This window comes from Pseudonaja textilis, chromosome Z (genome assembly GCF_049901715.1).
Source record: "Pseudonaja textilis isolate UNSWEBS1 chromosome Z, rPseTex1.2, whole genome shotgun sequence".
In the NCBI taxonomy this organism is placed as follows: domain Eukaryota; kingdom Metazoa; phylum Chordata; class Lepidosauria; order Squamata; family Elapidae; genus Pseudonaja; species Pseudonaja textilis.
In genome coordinates, this window is record NC_142008.1 from 107,428,397 (window position 1) to 107,445,241 (window position 16,845).

The window sequence follows — 16,845 nt, forward strand, 5'->3', positions numbered from 1 at the left end:
CAGCGGTAGAAATTAGTCAGAATAGCTGAGGAGATGTGATTCTTCCTCAGTAATCTCAGGAAGAAGAGGCGCTGGTGAGCTTTCTTAATCAGACTAGTGGTGTTAATCTGCCAGGACAAATCCTCAGAGAGGTGGATCCCCAAGAACTTGAAGCTGGTGACATGTTCTACCACTCTCTCTTGATGTATATAGGAGAATGTGTGTGACCATTCTTTTTCCTGAAGTCCACAATGAGCTCTTTGGTCTTGTTAGTATTAAGTAATAAGTTATTGTCAGCGCACCATGTAGCTAGGCACTGCACCTCCTCCCTGTACTCTGAATCATTGTCATCGTTGATGAATCCGATTACCGTAGTATCATCTGCGAACCTGATAATGGTTGGAGCCATACACAGGCCTGTAGTTGAGGGAATATCCTATCAAATTCTGTACCTGTCAACAGTGGGCTCCCAAGGCAGTGTTCTAGAACCAACTCTTTTCATACTCCACATAAATGATCACTGTGATCATATTAAGAGCAACTGCGTTCTCTTCGCTGATGATGTAAAGCTATTCAACACCGCAGGCAATACTGCTACCCTTCAAAAATACCTTGACTATGTATCAGAATGGTCAAACAAATGGCAACTTCAAATCTCAACAAATAAATACATATTGGCAAAAAAAATATATCAGAAAATAAAATACAGACTGAATAGTCAAGACCATGTTGATGATCCAAACTCTGTCAAGGATCTTGGAGTACTCATCTAATAATCTAACTGCTAGAGCCCACTGTAACTACATAGCCAAAAAGGCATTAAGAGTTGTTAACCTAATCCTATGCAGCTTTTTCTCTAGTAATAATATTACACTAATAACTAGAGCATACAAAACATTTGCTAGACCAATACTCGAATACAGCTCATCAGTCTGGAACCCACATTATGTATCTGATATAAACACAGTTGAGAAAGTTCAGAAATATTTCACAAGAAGAGATCTCCACTCCTCTACTCATTGCAGAATACCTTATGCCACCAGACTCGAAATTCTAGACCTAGAAAACCTAGAACTATGCTGCCTTCGGTCCAATCTAAGTATAATATATAAAATGATACATTGCAATGTCCTACCTGTCAATGAATACTTCAGCTCCAACCATAACAACACAAGAGCAAACAATAGATACAAACTCAAGGTTAATTGCACCAAACTTGATTGCAGGAAATACGACTTCAGCAACAGCGTGGTTAATGACTGGAATACTTTACCTCTGTGGTTTCTTCCCCAAACCCCCAAATCTTAGACTGTCTACTATTGACCTCACCCCTTTCCTAAGAGGTCTGTAGGGGAGTGCATAAGCGCACCAATGTGCCCACCGTCCTTGTCCTATTGTTTCTTTTATTTTTTATTTTTCTTATATGTATCCATGTATTCATAACTACATTTTTACTTATACCTATTATCTTGTAAGCAATTGACAAAAATAAATAAATAAATAAATAAATAAATAAATATAAAAGTCCTGAGTAATCCAATATATCTATAATATGGTTTAAAAAAGTAAAGAGCCTTCTGGATTCCTAGGTTTGCCTTGACCTTGGTTTTTAAATTATTGACTTCAAGATGGTATTGATTCTTAGTAGCCTAATAAACCTTTTACTTGTGATCTTCCAATGACATGTCCATTCCCATTCTAATCAAGTGCCCATCTTGCTGCTGGTCATTCTGTTATCTTTTTAAAACTAATATAGCTAAATTAGAGAACACATTGGAGTATGTCATTTTCTCTTGTCTTTTTCCAGCACTAAAATTTAAAATATGATTTACTCATTTAGGAACATACAAATCCAGTGATGTGCTAGTAAATATTTGGCTTTTCCAGGATCATTGCTACTCGGTGTTATATCACTAGCACAGAAGCTCAGTTCAGCTCTGCTACTGACTCACAAAATTCCAGAAAATTTAATATTTTTTTACTCATGATCTTATTCAAACTGACACCGTACTCTCAACAATTTGCATTCTGCAATATTAACAATCATGAGCCCTGGCCCACAAAAGTGGCCCACAAAAGTGTAAAAGCCCTGCTGGATAAAACCATTAGTTCATCCAGTCTATGTAAACATTTTGTAACCACTAATCCCAGCCTTGTAGGAATCTGTCCAGTACCATTTTAAAACTACCCAAATCAGCTTTCATTACCACAATTATTGCTAGCAAATTCCACAGCTAAATTATAATATACTGTTAGTGCTATGTGAAAAAAATGTTTTCTTTGTTCAGCAAGCATTTTAATTTCAGCTAGACGACCCATGACCCACTGAGTCATCCTTTCAGAGATACTTCCTTACCGAAACAGATAAATTGAATGACCATGGGCATTGGGCAGGCAAAAAGCAGTGGGGATAGGAGCAACTTTTGACGTCCTGCAGGCTTCCCCACTGACTTTATTAGAAGCAGGCAGGAACATCAGAAACCATGATCTCATGAACTGCGGAAGATTGCAGGTGATAACTGCAGTAACCACAACTTTGTGAATACAACCAGTGTGAAGATCCTTGACATTTCAATTATATGGGAATGGGCCTGGATTTTATATACGTTATTTAAGCTAGAGGATTTGCGATATTTTGTTTCAAAAATGTTTAAGCTATAATTCATTTTTTTTGTTTCTTTAAAGGTTATAAACAGATGAAAAGTCAGGAAAGTTTGATAGCAGATAGATTTTAGTTTCATATTCCCCAAAAATGTTAACAAAGGGTAGCTGTAGCAATAAAGAAATTGACTACTGTATTTATAACTTTTTAAAAGCAATCTTCCCAACTTTGCTGCACTAAGGAAAGTTCAGTTTTATCCTCCATTAGTCATTTACAATGACAGGTGAAGAATGATGGGAGCAGAAGCCACCAACCTAAGAAAGGCAATTTTATAAACTGTGGTTGATTTCTCATACCATTTTAGAAATGGATTATAATTATTGAAATAAGATTTATAGAATAAGCTCTTCACACAATGTTTAGTCATAAATCTAAGTCAACTGGTGTCAAATTGAATTAAATAAATAAACCAATATTTATAAAGCAAAATATGTTCATCAATATAAAACCAAAATTTGTTTTATTCAATAATTTAAAATGGATGCACTCAATGATTCATTCCATTAGTTCAAGATTTACAGAGCTCTGGTTTCAATGTCTCATCAAAGATGGCCAAAGAGAGATATTATATGATTTCTTTGAGTTTGGCAAAGCATCCTATGTGAACTTACAGTTTAGTATTTGCAAACCTAGACTTTGGTTAAAAAGGAGCCTGCCACAGGAAGTGAATGGTGGTGCAAAGGCATTACTAATATGGTTTGGAAGTTAAGTATGCTATGTGAAGAGCTAATATCTAAGGAATCTCTGAAGTTTCTATCTGTTTTCTTAGTACAGTCAGTACTTTTTATTAAATAATTGTCGTAATGTGATAATATTTTTCTCTCCTGCTATAGACTGATATTGTAATCTTAATCTTGTGGGTTTTATTCATTAGTGGTACAGTTGCCTTCTGAAACCAATGCTTCAGTATAAAACAGAGCTGAGGCACTTTTTCATATGCGTACATTTCAAGCGTACAATCATACCATGTTTTTATAATAGGGCTGGGAAGACTCTATGAGCCTCTCAAAACTCTGCAGGGACTGTATAAATTCATGGGGCTATGACACAACCAGGGCTAGCCCAAAACTGTTGTTAAACACTTACAGTATATTGTAATTAAGCTGTGGAATTTGCTAGCTATAATTGTGGTAATGAAAACTGATTTGGGTAGTTTTAAAATGGTACTAGACAGATTCCTACAAGGCCGGGATTAGTGGTTACAAAATGTTTACATAGACTGGATGAACTAATGGTTTTATCCAGCAGGGCTCTTATACTTTTGTGGGCCACTCTGCCAGGGCCCATGATTATTGATATTGCAGAATGCAAATTGTTGAGAGTACGGTGTCAGTTTGAATAAGATCATGAGTAAAAAAATATTAAATTTTCTGGAATTTTGTGAGTCAGTAGCAGAGCTGAACTGAGCTTCTGTGCTAATGATACAACACAGAGTAGCAATGATGCTGGAAAAGCCAAATCTTAAATATTTACTAGCACATCACTGGACTTGTATGTTCCTAAATAAGTAAATAATATTTTAAAATAAAATTGAATAGAAAATGTATATGAACAGTATATGTATCCAAGTATAATGTAGCTTCAGGAACATAAACCAACTCGGATGTTTTATTTATTTATTTTATTTATTTGTCAATTGTTTATGAGATAATAAGTAAAAGTGTATACATAATTATGAATACATGAAATGAGTACATATAAGAAAAATAAAAGAAAAATAAAAGAAACAATAGGACAGGGACGGTAGGCACGTTGGTGCGCTTATGCATGCCCCCTACAGACCTCTTAGGAAAGGGGTGAGGTCAATAGTAGACAGTCTAAGGTTAAAGTTTTTGGGGTTTGGGGAAGAAACTACAGAGTCGGGTAGAGTATTCCAGACATTGACCACTCTGTTGCTGAAGTCGTATTTCCTGCAATCAAGCTTGGTGCGGTTAACCTTGAGTTTGTATCTGTTGTGTGCTCTTGTGTTGTTATGGTTGAAGCTGAAGTATTCATTGACAGGTAGGACATTGCAATGTATGATTTTATATACCATGCTTAAATCAGACTGAAGGCGGCGTAATTCAAGGTTTTCTAGTTCTAGAATTTCAAGTCTGGTGGCATAAGGTATTCTACAACGAGTAGAGGAGTGGAGAACTCTTCTTGTGAAATATTTCTGGACTTTCTCAATTGTGCTAATATCAGATACGTAATGTGGGTTCCAGACTGATGAGCTGTATTCGAGTATTGGTCTAGCAAATGTTTTGTATGCTCTAGTTAGTAGTGTGATATTACCAGAGAAAAAGCTACGTAAGATTAGGTTAACAACTCTTAATGCCTTTTTGGCTATGTAGTTGCAGTGGGCACTAGCACTTAGATCATTAGAGGTGAGTATTCCAAGGTCCTTTACAGAGCTTGGATCATCAACAAGATCTTGACTATTCAGCTTGTATTTTATTTTCGGATTTTTTGCCAATATGTAAGACAGAGCATTTATTTGTTGAGATTTGAAGTTGCCATTTGTTTGACCATTCTGATACACAGTCAAGATCTTTTTGAAGGGTACCAGTATTGTCTGTGGTATTGAACAGCTTTACATCATCAGCGAAAAGAACGCAGTTGCTCTTAATATGATCACAGAGGTCATTTATGTAGAGTATGAAGAGAGTTGGTCCTAGAACACTGCCTTGGGGGACACCACTATTGACAGGTACAGAATTTGATAGGACACTCCCAATTTTGACCATTCGTTGTCTGTTTGACAGGAATGCTTCTATCCAGTTATGCAGTTGTCCAGAGATACCATAGGATTTTATTTTTAGTAGTAGTTTGTCATGTACCACTGAATCAAAGGCTTTACAGAAGTCTATGTAGACTGCATCTATTGTTTTGCCCTGATCAAGTTGTGTAGTCCATATGTTTTTGCAGTGTAAGAGTTGCAGATTACAGGATAGTTTTTTTCTGAAACCAAATTGTTTATTGGAGAGTAGGTTGTTTGTCTCTAAGTGGAGGATGATGGATTGGTTAATAATTGATTCCATGACTTTACAGGTGACGCAGCATAAGGAGATTGGTCTGTAATTTTCAACTAGGCAAGGGTCTCCCTTTTTGAAGATGGGGATGACTGTGGCTTGTGACCATAGGTTAGGCAAGGAACTGGTCCTGAAAGATTTTTCAAAGATTATGCTTAGAGGTTTGGCTATGGCAGTGGATAACTTTTTTAAGAAATAGGCGCATATTCCATCCGGTCCAATAGATAGGGATGGTTTTAGATTGCGTAGTGCTTTTTCAACATTGTCTTCTGTAAAATCGATATGTATTAGATCACTGTAGTTATCTGTGGTTCGGCTAGGAAATGCTAATATCTTTCTGTAAAAGGTATGCTGACAATTTTTGGCAGTGCTGATATGACTCACAGACTTTTTAATATACACTGTCAGCATGGTGCTAATGTTCCAAATTAGCAGCACAATTCCTGGAAAACCTGCTCTTCCAGTGCTTTGCATTTTGGTTGGTCTTCTGGGAAGTCAGCTAGGATAGGGAAGGAACAGAATGAAAATTGAATTTATATTTACATTGCATTGGAGGAACAGTGATTTCAACATAGTTTTTAGGTAATGGTGCATAATAACTCTGTACTGTGGATTTATATGAAAGAAAGAGAAAACTAATTATGGTATAGTATGGGTGGAAATGTTCATAAATATAATAATTAGATAGTGGTCATGAATGACCTGAATCAAATGTTTTAGTGATTGAACTATTAGTGAACTCTTCAGATTCAAACAATCATTTAAGCAAGGTCTAGAAATTTAACTGAGAATCAAAGAAAGTAAAAAAGGGGAAAGAGGCAGATAATAGCACTTAGAAGTCTAAGTGCTATTATCTGCCCTTTTCCCCTTTATATACCACTTCACAGTGCTTTACAGCCCTCTCTACGCAGTTTACACAGTCAGCATATTGCCCCCACAACTGCAGTCCTCATTTTACTGACCTCAGAAGGATGGAAGACTGAGTCAACCTTGAACCAATGAGGATCAAACTCCTGGCAGTGAGTTGATTTAGCCTGTAATACTGCGTTCTAATCACTGCGCCACCACGGCTCCTAGTATGTGGTTAAAAGTTACCAGTATTTATGGAAAAAAAAACCCCATTGTTTTCTGGTATGGCTTATGATATTACTGGATAATATCAGGGGTGGGCTTCAAAAATTTTAGCGAAGGGTTCTCTACCCAGTTGCTGGGAAGGTGTGGCCATGGTGGGGGTGGCCTAATCGGCCTCCTACACCACAGTGGGGAGATGTTTTTGCCCTCCCTGGGCTCCGGAGGCTTTCCTTGAACCTCTGGGAGGGTAAAAATGGCCTCCCTGGGCTCCAAAAGCTCTCTGGAAGCCAGAAACAGGCCCATTTACGGCCTTCCCGAACTTCCAGAAGGCCCGTGTGTGCCCTGCACTTACCTGTATCCAAAACAGGAGATGTGGGGACTCCTGGGAGGGTGGGTGGGGCCATCCAGGAGTGGGATTTGGGGGTTCTCTGAACTGCACAGAATCTTAGATAGGGGCTCTCCCAAACCCTTGCGAACCCCCAGCAGCCCACTCCTGGATAATATAACTATGCCATTTGGGAGGCCACTTTACCTTCTCCTAAGATAGAAGGCCTTATTTTCTTGAAGGAAGAAAATACAAATTTTGGTTTACTGAATCTTGTTAGATTTTCCAGGCTACAGAGCCAGAATCCTGGGAGCAGGCTAGCCACCTTCAGACCTTAGCTAGAGATGATTCATTAACCTGAAAATGTAATAGTAATGAATATGCTTATTAGTGGATCTGGCTTTATCTACAATACTGTGTAGCAGCCAAGGTTCAAATTCTAGGTACTTAGCAGATCAAGTTTTGAGCAGAGGTTTATTGATTTTTGCTTGAATATCATCATCATCTTTTATAGATGCAGAAATGCAACGTCTAGAAACATTGGTTAAAAAGAAAACAACAAGTAATGATGAACAGGCTGAAGAAATTGTTCCAAAACCTGAACAAACTGACCAACCAGTGGAAGAAACCAACATACAGGATGATGATCCTCCTGTGCAACAACTCGAAAGTGTAGAATTAAGTGATCTAGTGAAAATGCTGAAAGAAAAAATTGAAAACCACATCAAAAAAACACAGAAAGAAAAAGACTGTTTGCCATTAATGAAGTGCATAGCAAACGAGTGGAAGATTTATTAATTGCTGTGAACATCATTTTTATTTCTATTCCATCCAGCACACTATGTGAAACAAACCAACTAATGTACAGCACAGCTGCCATTATAACTGCAGAATTGGGTTATAAAATGCCAAAAAAGAAATCCACTGAAGCACCAAAGTGGAGAATTCAACTTGAAAATAAAATTAAAAAACTACGAGGAGATGTCAGCAATTTGAAATACTTGAAAGAAGAAAGACTAAAGAATGAAAAACTGAAAAATAGTTTATGCAAAAATTACAAGGAATAAACAATAAACTAAAACTGCCAAAAACTGCCAAAAAAGAAATCCACTGGAACACCAAACTGGAAAATTTGACTTGAAAATAAAATAAAAAAAAAAACTATGAGGGGATGTCAGCAATTTAAAGTACTTGGAAGAAGGAAAACTAAAAAAAAAAAAAGCTGAAAAATAGTTTACTCAAAAAATACCTGGAAGAAAAAACGATAATAGAAATCATGGAAGAACTAAAACATGTAATAGCAACAGTGAAGAAAATAGAAAGATATGAAGGGCAAATAAAACAATACAGTGAAAATGTCCAATTCAGAAGAAACCAGCACTTCTTCTACCAGTCACTTGATGAAAATCAAGTCCAAACTAATGTTCACCCATGCAAAGAAAAAGTTTTGAAGTTTTGGAGAGAAGTGTGGGAACACCCAGTGGAATATAATAAAACTGCCTCCTGCATCAAAGATATTAAAAAAACAAGCAACACGAAATGAAATAGAGAATATTATAATAACAACTGACATGATTGCAAAACAAGTAATGGTCAAGAATTGGAGCACACCTGGCCTGAATGAACTGCATGGATACTGGCTAAAACACCTGACCACCCTCCATCACTGCATGGCCACTCAATTTGACAAAATGCTTCAAAATGCAACAAGCGAAGAGTGGTTAACAGCTCGCCGAACATACTTGATAATGAAAGATCCAGAAAAAAGCACTGAACTAAGCAACTATTGCCAATTACTTGTCTGCCAGCAACGTTCAAGCTTTTTACAAGAATACTGTCGAATTCAGTATTCAATCATCTGATGGAAAACAGTTTGCATCCGGTAGAACAAAAAGGAAATTTTAAAAAATCAAGAGGAACAAAAGATCAGCTGCTCATTGACAAAATGGTACTAAAAATGCAAAACAAAGAAAAATGAATTTAAATACGGAGTGGTTTGATTACAAGAAGGCATTTGACTCATTACCCCACAGCTGGATTAATGCCTGTCTGGAAAACTTTAGAATCAGCAAAAATATTTGTACATTTTTGAAACCAAATATGCAAAAATGGAAAACAGTTCTAACAGCAAAAGGGGAGAATATTGGTGAAGTCAATATCAGACAAGGAATCTTCCAAGGAAGATTCTTTTGCCACTACTGTTCAACATCTCATTAATCCCACTGACAATAATCTGACATAATTCAAAACTGAGCTACCAAATCTGAAGCCAACATGGGAAGATAAATCATCTACCATACATGGATGACTTAAAAATGTATGCAAAAAGCCCCAATGAAAAATCAATATTCAACACAGATCAGCTGTTCAGCAGTGACATCAAAATGAATTTTGGACTTGAAAAATGTGCTATATTATCCATGCAGTTAGGAAAATGGAAAAAATAGAAGGAATAGAACTGGGAAATGGAAGCATCATGAAAGCATTAGCAGTTACAAATACCTAGGCATATTGGAAGCAGATAACATCTTGAATGGAAAAGTCAAAGAGCCAATGCAAAAGGAATACAACAGAAGCAGTGGTAGGATTCAATTTTTTTTTACTACCAGTTCTGTGGGCGTGGCTTGATGGGCGTGGCAGGGGAAGGATACTGTAAAATCTCTGATCAGAGATGGCACTTGCCAGTTCTCTGAACTACTCAAAATTTCCACTACTGGTTCTCCAGAACTGGTCAGAACCTGCTGAATACCACCTCTGTTCAGAAGGGTCCATAAAATATTAAAGTCAAAGCTGAATGCTGGAAACATAATTAATGCCATTAATACAGGGGTAGTTCCAGTGATACACTACCCAGATGGAATCAATAACTAGACTTTGGCTGAACTGGAAAACTTGGATCGGAAAACACGCAGAGTTTTGAATATGTATCATGCTTTACATCAATGCAGTGACATCAACATTTACCCTACATTTAATGAAGACCAGATATGCATGGTCAAAGATGTCCTGAAGTTGCCAAGTCAGAAAAAACATTTGTGCAATAGACTGAAGAGACCCAAATTCAAATCAAACCTCTGACATAATAGTATTGAACACAGAGATAGCACTGAAGAAGGTATGCAACAGCCATTATATGACATCAACTTAGCCATAAAAAAGAGTAAGAAGAAAATTCAAGATTGCTCTGTCATATGATATATCCCAGGATAATATTGCAGGATCCAATGTGAGTTGGTCTCCAGGACCAGAAGTTTAGTCTTCCAAGCTTTCAGACTCTTGCTGGAGCCCATCCTCAAGGAACTTCTCTCACCAGAATGTGTGTCACAATTTCTGGTGAAAGAGAAGTTACTTAACAATGGGCTCCAGCATGAGTCCAAAAGCTTGGAAGACTAAACCTCTGATTTCATGACTGACCCAGATTGGATCCTGTTCACCTTTGAGTTTGCAAGTTCCAGAGATACTGAAACTACATCTTCCAGGCATTAATATTTTTTTTGGTAAATTTTATTTGAGTTTTCACAAAGAGAAAAAAAATACAAATAAAACATCTTTTTTGAAAGTAGCGTAATCCCGGGTTACATTTCTTTGTACAGACACAAATTCAGGTTCATGCTCATTTTTATATTCTATTCCATATCTTATTACTATTTTACATTTTTTGCATAGCTTCTCCCCTCTCTTAATTTTCTCAATTTTATTTTAATTATCTCAATTCAAATCATTGTATTTATTTTTTTTGTCTGTTCTGTTTCAATTATCTATTATCTTTTCTCATTAAACAAAATTTCTCCTTTAGTTACTGATTGGAGTATGACGCCTTTATATCTTTTCCCTAAAGTTGTAACATTCAATACAATACATAACTTCCATTCAGATTCTGCTTGGTACATTCTTAAAATACACACTGTATTCTTAAAAAAAAAGTTATAAATGTATATAATTAAAAGAACATTCCATTCCAATTCAATTCTATCATTAATATTAATATTCATTAAAGTCTTAACATCTTTAACATTACTTTTCAATTAAATATCATACTTCTATGGGAACAATTATAAGCTTTCCATAGTTAATTCACCCCCCTTCACTTATATTTTGTAAAACATTAACTAATTAAAATGTTCCCGTTCCTTCCTAATTCAATTTTCTCATTTATTTTATTTCACTTATTTTATTCACAAACATTTCACTAAATTACACTAACTATTTTATCCCTCATTTTAATCATACATTGTTTCCAATTTTCTAAAGTTATTTCTATTACTACTATAACAATACAATCTTATGTACCTTTACAGAATCCCTTTTTCAGTTAGATTTTCACCCATAATCTCTAAATAGGTCCTGTTTCTCTATATCTTGCTCCGGTCCTTTGTAACTTCTTTTCCTTTCCTTCTTCCCTCTCTTCTTCTCTCTCCCCTTTTTACCCCTTTGTCTCTCTACCTCTATTTCTCTCTTCTGTATTCCCTTCTTCTGTTGCTTTCCAGTATTATACTTATTTTTCAAATTATTTTTCTTTTCTATGGTTGTTTTTTTAAGTCTTAGATTCTCCATTCTCTTTCCCCCCTTTCCTTTTTCTTTCCCACATAAAATTGCTTGTTCATTAAAGAGGGCTTCTTCTTTGCCCCAGTCTTCTTGTTTTGCAGTCTTTTCTTGTTGTTTCTCATAGTTCCAAATCTCCATTTCTAAGAATTGAAAAACGAAGCCAAAAGAACTTCTCCCTTCTTGTGCATCTTCTTTGTACTTTTTAAGTTCCATTTTCAATTCATCCAGAAGTGGTGCCATTGTATAAATTTTTAACAACACCTGATTGATTTTAGTCATTCAAATATAATAACCAAGAATCCAAAGATCACCAAATAATCCAAATACACGCAAGCTGTTTCTTTTTTGCTCTTTTTTTTTTCACTTTCTCTTCCTGGGGTTACTATTTAGTTGTAAAGTTTCAGTTAAATGTATCTTTTAGAAGTCTTGTTGAAGTTTTACTGTAGATTCTTTTTAATTCCAGGCAGTCTCCTCCCTCTTCCAGATCCTGCCCTTATTCTTTTTCTCTCCCTTCCTGCTAATGAAAAAGAAAAATTTTAATGTCCAGAAATCTTTATTATCCCTTTGGCATTTTGTTTTATTTTCAGTTTAATTGCCTATTGATGTCAAAGCGGATTTTTCTGATTTCATATTTAAGTCTCATAGTTGTCAGTATAGGGAAGGAGAGAGAAGAAAAAAAAAGCCAAACCTTTCCCTTTTCCCTTTCCTTCGCTGCTTCTGACTCTTTGGGAGTGATGTTACTTTTTTGTAAGTTTAAATTCCAGGGTACCTTAGTTGTTGCTTTTACAATTTAACCCGGTCAGCCAAAACTTTCACTTCTTATCTTCCTCCTGCACATTTTTTTCCGGTTGAGTTCTTCTTTGTGGTGGCCATTTCTGACCACCTCTGCAACCGCATTCAGGAAAGGGAGTAATGGCCAGCTGAGGAGGAGAGATGCAGTTCTCCTCAACCCGGCTGGCAGTCTCCCCCCTCTTCACCACCTCTATGGGGTGGCTTAGCCCTGAAACCAGCCGGTTCGGGACGCTCCAGCAGCGAGCCCAGACCAAAACCGCTTATGATCGCGGATTTCTGTCTGTCGCCGAAGCCCTTCAAACCAGAAGTTTTCCAGGCATTAAAATTTTTGTTATCAGTAACCTGCATGGTGCCTGAAAACTATATAATGCTAATTCTTGAAATTATAATAGATACAGCTTTTTCTCTTACCTTCAATAGCTGGCTGCTATAAGATAATTGTCAATATTATTCCAAATTACTTAAACCATTTCACCCCACCCAGAAGTGAAGATAGAATAGTTGGGATAACTTGATTTACAGCCTGTGAGTAGGCTGTTCAACTCGCCCCACTGAAAATCTGGGGGTGGAGTGAGAGAAGGACAATACTAAGCAGCTCAGGTCTCTTTGGCAGTCTGCTTGATATTAAGCAACAGTCAAGAGATTGCTCCTTTTGTTCTCTGCAAGTCCTGGGTGCTTGACCTGAGCATCACAGCCCAGTGTGCTGTTCCTCTGTACCTGATTTGCATTAGGATTGGATGACTGAACGTTGCTAGTTCTGGACAATGCTGTGTCTCTGTTGCTCCCAGGTTGTGCTTCTATTTCTGTTGCTGAAAGGTGGGTAGCCAGGACAGAAAGTGTTTCTCTCTGTGTGTAAATATGTGAGAATGTGTAGAGGTATTTTCTATAGTTGTTGGGATGGTACTTGACCACCTAGACTAGTGTTGGGGAATACAGACACAGCCTCTGTTCCATTTGAGTCACCAAATTCTCTCTTGAAAAGTAAAGATTCTAAACCACTAGGTTCTCTGAGCAGATGGAGAAAAATCTGAAAAAATGTTGAACTACTGCAAGGGATGCTGGATGAATTGCAGATCCTGAGACATTTGAAGCACTGATTTCTGGGGAAAATGGGAAATATATGTGGATTCTTGCAGAGCATTGGAACAGGAAATCTGGGGCATGGAGGCTGAAACGTCCAACAAGTATGATTCTGATTAAAAAAAATGTTAAGGAAAAAAATTGCTGTGTTTCACTAATCAGATACAGGTAGAAATCCCGCTTTGAAAGGAAAGTGCATAGGTATGTAGATTTCTACACTTGGAATGCAGATGGGTTTTATTTTCTCTCCTTGTACATTATATAACAATCAATCACTTTGATGTATTATGCAGTTGACAAATTACTGGACTGAAATAGTTTGTGGGTATATGGGTTCATAGGAAATTTGGGTTATTGTTCTCTTCCTATTTCTGTAAAAATAAGTTAGAGAGATCAGATTTGCTGCTTATTAGTCTTCAGAGAAAGATTTATTGCTGTTACTAACCAAGGAATTTTCTTAGTGGAATCTCTTTTACTGGATTGACCTTACCTGCCATGTTCAAGGTCTAACTCAGTTACATTTCCCTAGGAATCAGGTTTGGGAAAGATCTCTGCAGGCTTTTGATAGAACATGTTTGGTGAGTCAGAACAATGCAAACCCATGCCATCTGATCTCCTCTCATGTTAGTTTTTTGGATCAAAAACAACTGAAAGGTTTATAGCATGGATTAGAAATACCTACAAATATTGTTGAGAAAGGAAATGGTAAGAGGAGAGGTGACAATATAAATTAACCAAACATTGAATTCATTAACAAAAATATAGGTACGACATAGTGATATGTTACAGATGAGCTGGTTACACATGCAGAGAGCCTTCATGGAAGACGCTCAATTTGTTTATGGGTTTAACATCTTTTCTGGCTTTGCATAACAAGCTAACCAAGTCTGGGTTTTCAAATGTTAGCATTAACTAAGGTTTCTTATTATATAATTATGACTACTAGGTCTTTAGCTGACCCATGTGGCCATGTTTAACTGTTAGATAGATTGGCTTAGCTTCTAAAGCAGTGGTTCTCAATCTGCTGACACCTGAGGGTCGGCGATGTCACAGGGTGTTTACAAAGGCTTGAAGAAATGTTATGATTTAAATCTTGAGTTGTCTTGGGGGTCTGTGGCCATGGTCTGTGGCCATGAAAGGTATTTAAGAGAAAGGGGACCCGTGGTGAAGAAAAAGTTGAGATGCACTGTCCTAAAGAATTATTATTAAACTATTTTGTAATAAAAGTAATTATAATTCTTCCTCCCTCCCCAAGAATGCCAACCTTTCTGTTGTGGAGAGTGTGTTCTGGGGAGTAAAAAATTGACCCAGGATTGTTTTTTGTTTTTTTTTGGTAATCTACCTCCTGAATTCTATCTTCTAATAGTAATGTTTTTTTTTTACTCCATCACTTTGACTTTATTTATTGTATTTTAGGTGTGGAAAACAGTGATGCTCAAAAAGGTAAGAACACAACTAAGCAAAGATAATTAATTTAATGATGGGGGAGGAAAGGCCTAGAGAAAGAATAATGTCATAAAATTGAGTTCAAGCACTCCGAACAGGTTTCTTGTGTTATTCAGACAAAAAGAAGTGTTAACTAAGCTTAATTACTTCATATATATATATATATACGTATACCTATACATATACATATACACAGAGTAAGATTTGAAGTTGCCTAGATACTTGAATCTTACGCGGGAGAAAACCGAACAACCAAAGATCCACATACAAATACCCGCGAGAACCTCAGAAAACACACACACACACACACATATATATATATATATGTGTGTGTGTGTGTGTGTGTGTGTGTGTGTGTTCTGTCTCACTTTTCTTCTCTCCCAAAAGATGAAAAAGTACAAACTCACACAAACACAGGCAGGCTGGCTGGCTTGGACTTCACAGAGTTAATTCTTTGGAACTGATAACGTCCTTGGCATTCCAACACACTCTGCTTGCCAAGTCCAAACTGATAACAAGTAAAAAGCTACTTACAGAAAATTACAAGGCAGACCACAAATATCATACACAAAGAAAACCTGAAGTAAGATCAAACTTTGTCCCGTACAAAGTTCCAGCCGACAACACACCCATTTTTATCCCCTGTGGGGTGTGGCTCAATGACTCAGCTCACTCTCTGACCCTCCCACGCCTCCTACGTTGCTGCTCACGTTTCTCCCTACGACTCTGCCTAGGATCAAACCAACATTCTTCCTCTTGACTCCCTGTCAGGGGCTGCTTCGATATGCCTTCCTCCTGATTAATCTCAGGCTGTTCCTCTTGGTTGTCTGATGAAACCTGAGGCATTATCAGAGAGGAAGGCATTGCCAGAGAGGAAGGTCCTGGGGAGGAAGGCATTCCCTGTTCCTTCTCCTCATCTTCCAAGTCCTCTTCCTCTGACAGCACAGGCTCGGGAATCGGAGCCACAACATATATACTTGTCTAATTTCAAAGTTATCTTAAAGAATAGGCTATGCCCAACAAGACTATTTATGTTACTATGCCCGACAAGGCTATTCAGATTACTATGTTCAACAATTCAAATAACTATGCCCAATAAAGCTATTCAAATAACTATGTCTTATAAGGCTATTCAAAGAGCTATGCCCAACAAAGCTATTCAAAGAATTATGCCCAACAAGGATATTCAATTAACTATACCCAACAAGGATATTCAATTAACTATGCCCAACTAGGCTATTTATGTTATTATGCCCAACTATTCAAATAACTAACCCCAACAAGGCTATTCAATTAACTATGCCTAACAAGGCATTCAGGTAACTATGCCATTCAGGTTGTTGTAGGTATTGTTGCCCAACTAGACTACACATTCACACAATACTCACAAACACTCTTAACACAAGTGATCAAGCTGTGTTAGACCGGGCAGGGAAACAGACTCGGGGCATCTCTTGCTCCAACAAGAGTTGTCTCGCATTCAGGGGATCCAGTCTTCTCTTTATACCCAGCTTGTTTACTCTGAATCCATTTGTATGGTACATCTTGCCCTAATCTTATCAGCAATTTTACAATTTTACTCCCAATTTTACTCCTTTGTTCCATAACTCCATGAAAAACGCAATCTACTACATTTCTTATGCTTACTAATGTTTCACCTGGTATTATAATTCACTTATACATACTTTTGGGATCTTCTGTTATCAGTAATACACACATTCCAGCAATGTGAGTTTCCCAGTGGGTTCAGGAAAAGGCTAGATATGGTTGTTCTATAGACCCACTATACTGAAGATCAAGGGTGGGCTGCTACCAGTTCTCATCGGTTCAGGTGAACTGAATATTAATTTTACATCTGTTCACCGAACTGGGAGTTGTAACGACTGGCTGGATCCACCCACCTCTCCCTTCCCCTCCTAAGAGGCTCCATGTGG

At 37.2% G+C, this 16,845-nt stretch overlaps 1 protein-coding gene across 7 annotated transcripts in view; it reads left to right on the forward strand.

The window, feature by feature from the left end:
• Positions 1–16,845, forward strand: part of LOC113448500 (serine protease 27-like) — a 37,303-nt gene that overhangs the window by 9,755 nt on the left and 10,703 nt on the right. For 3 of the 7 annotated variants that reach the window (XM_087917975.1, XM_087917977.1, XM_087917976.1), the window contains exons 2-3: positions 7,563–9,629; positions 14,882–14,908. In XM_087917975.1, the coding sequence (XP_087774101.1) occupies positions 9,602–9,629; positions 14,882–14,908 (55 nt within the window). In that variant the 5' untranslated portion in view covers positions 7,563–9,601. Of the gene's footprint in view, positions 1–7,562; positions 9,630–12,733; positions 13,202–14,881; positions 14,909–16,845 lie in introns of those variants that run through there. The other 4 variants (XM_087917978.1, XM_087917973.1, XM_026719216.2 and 1 more) reach the window with 3 other exon arrangements.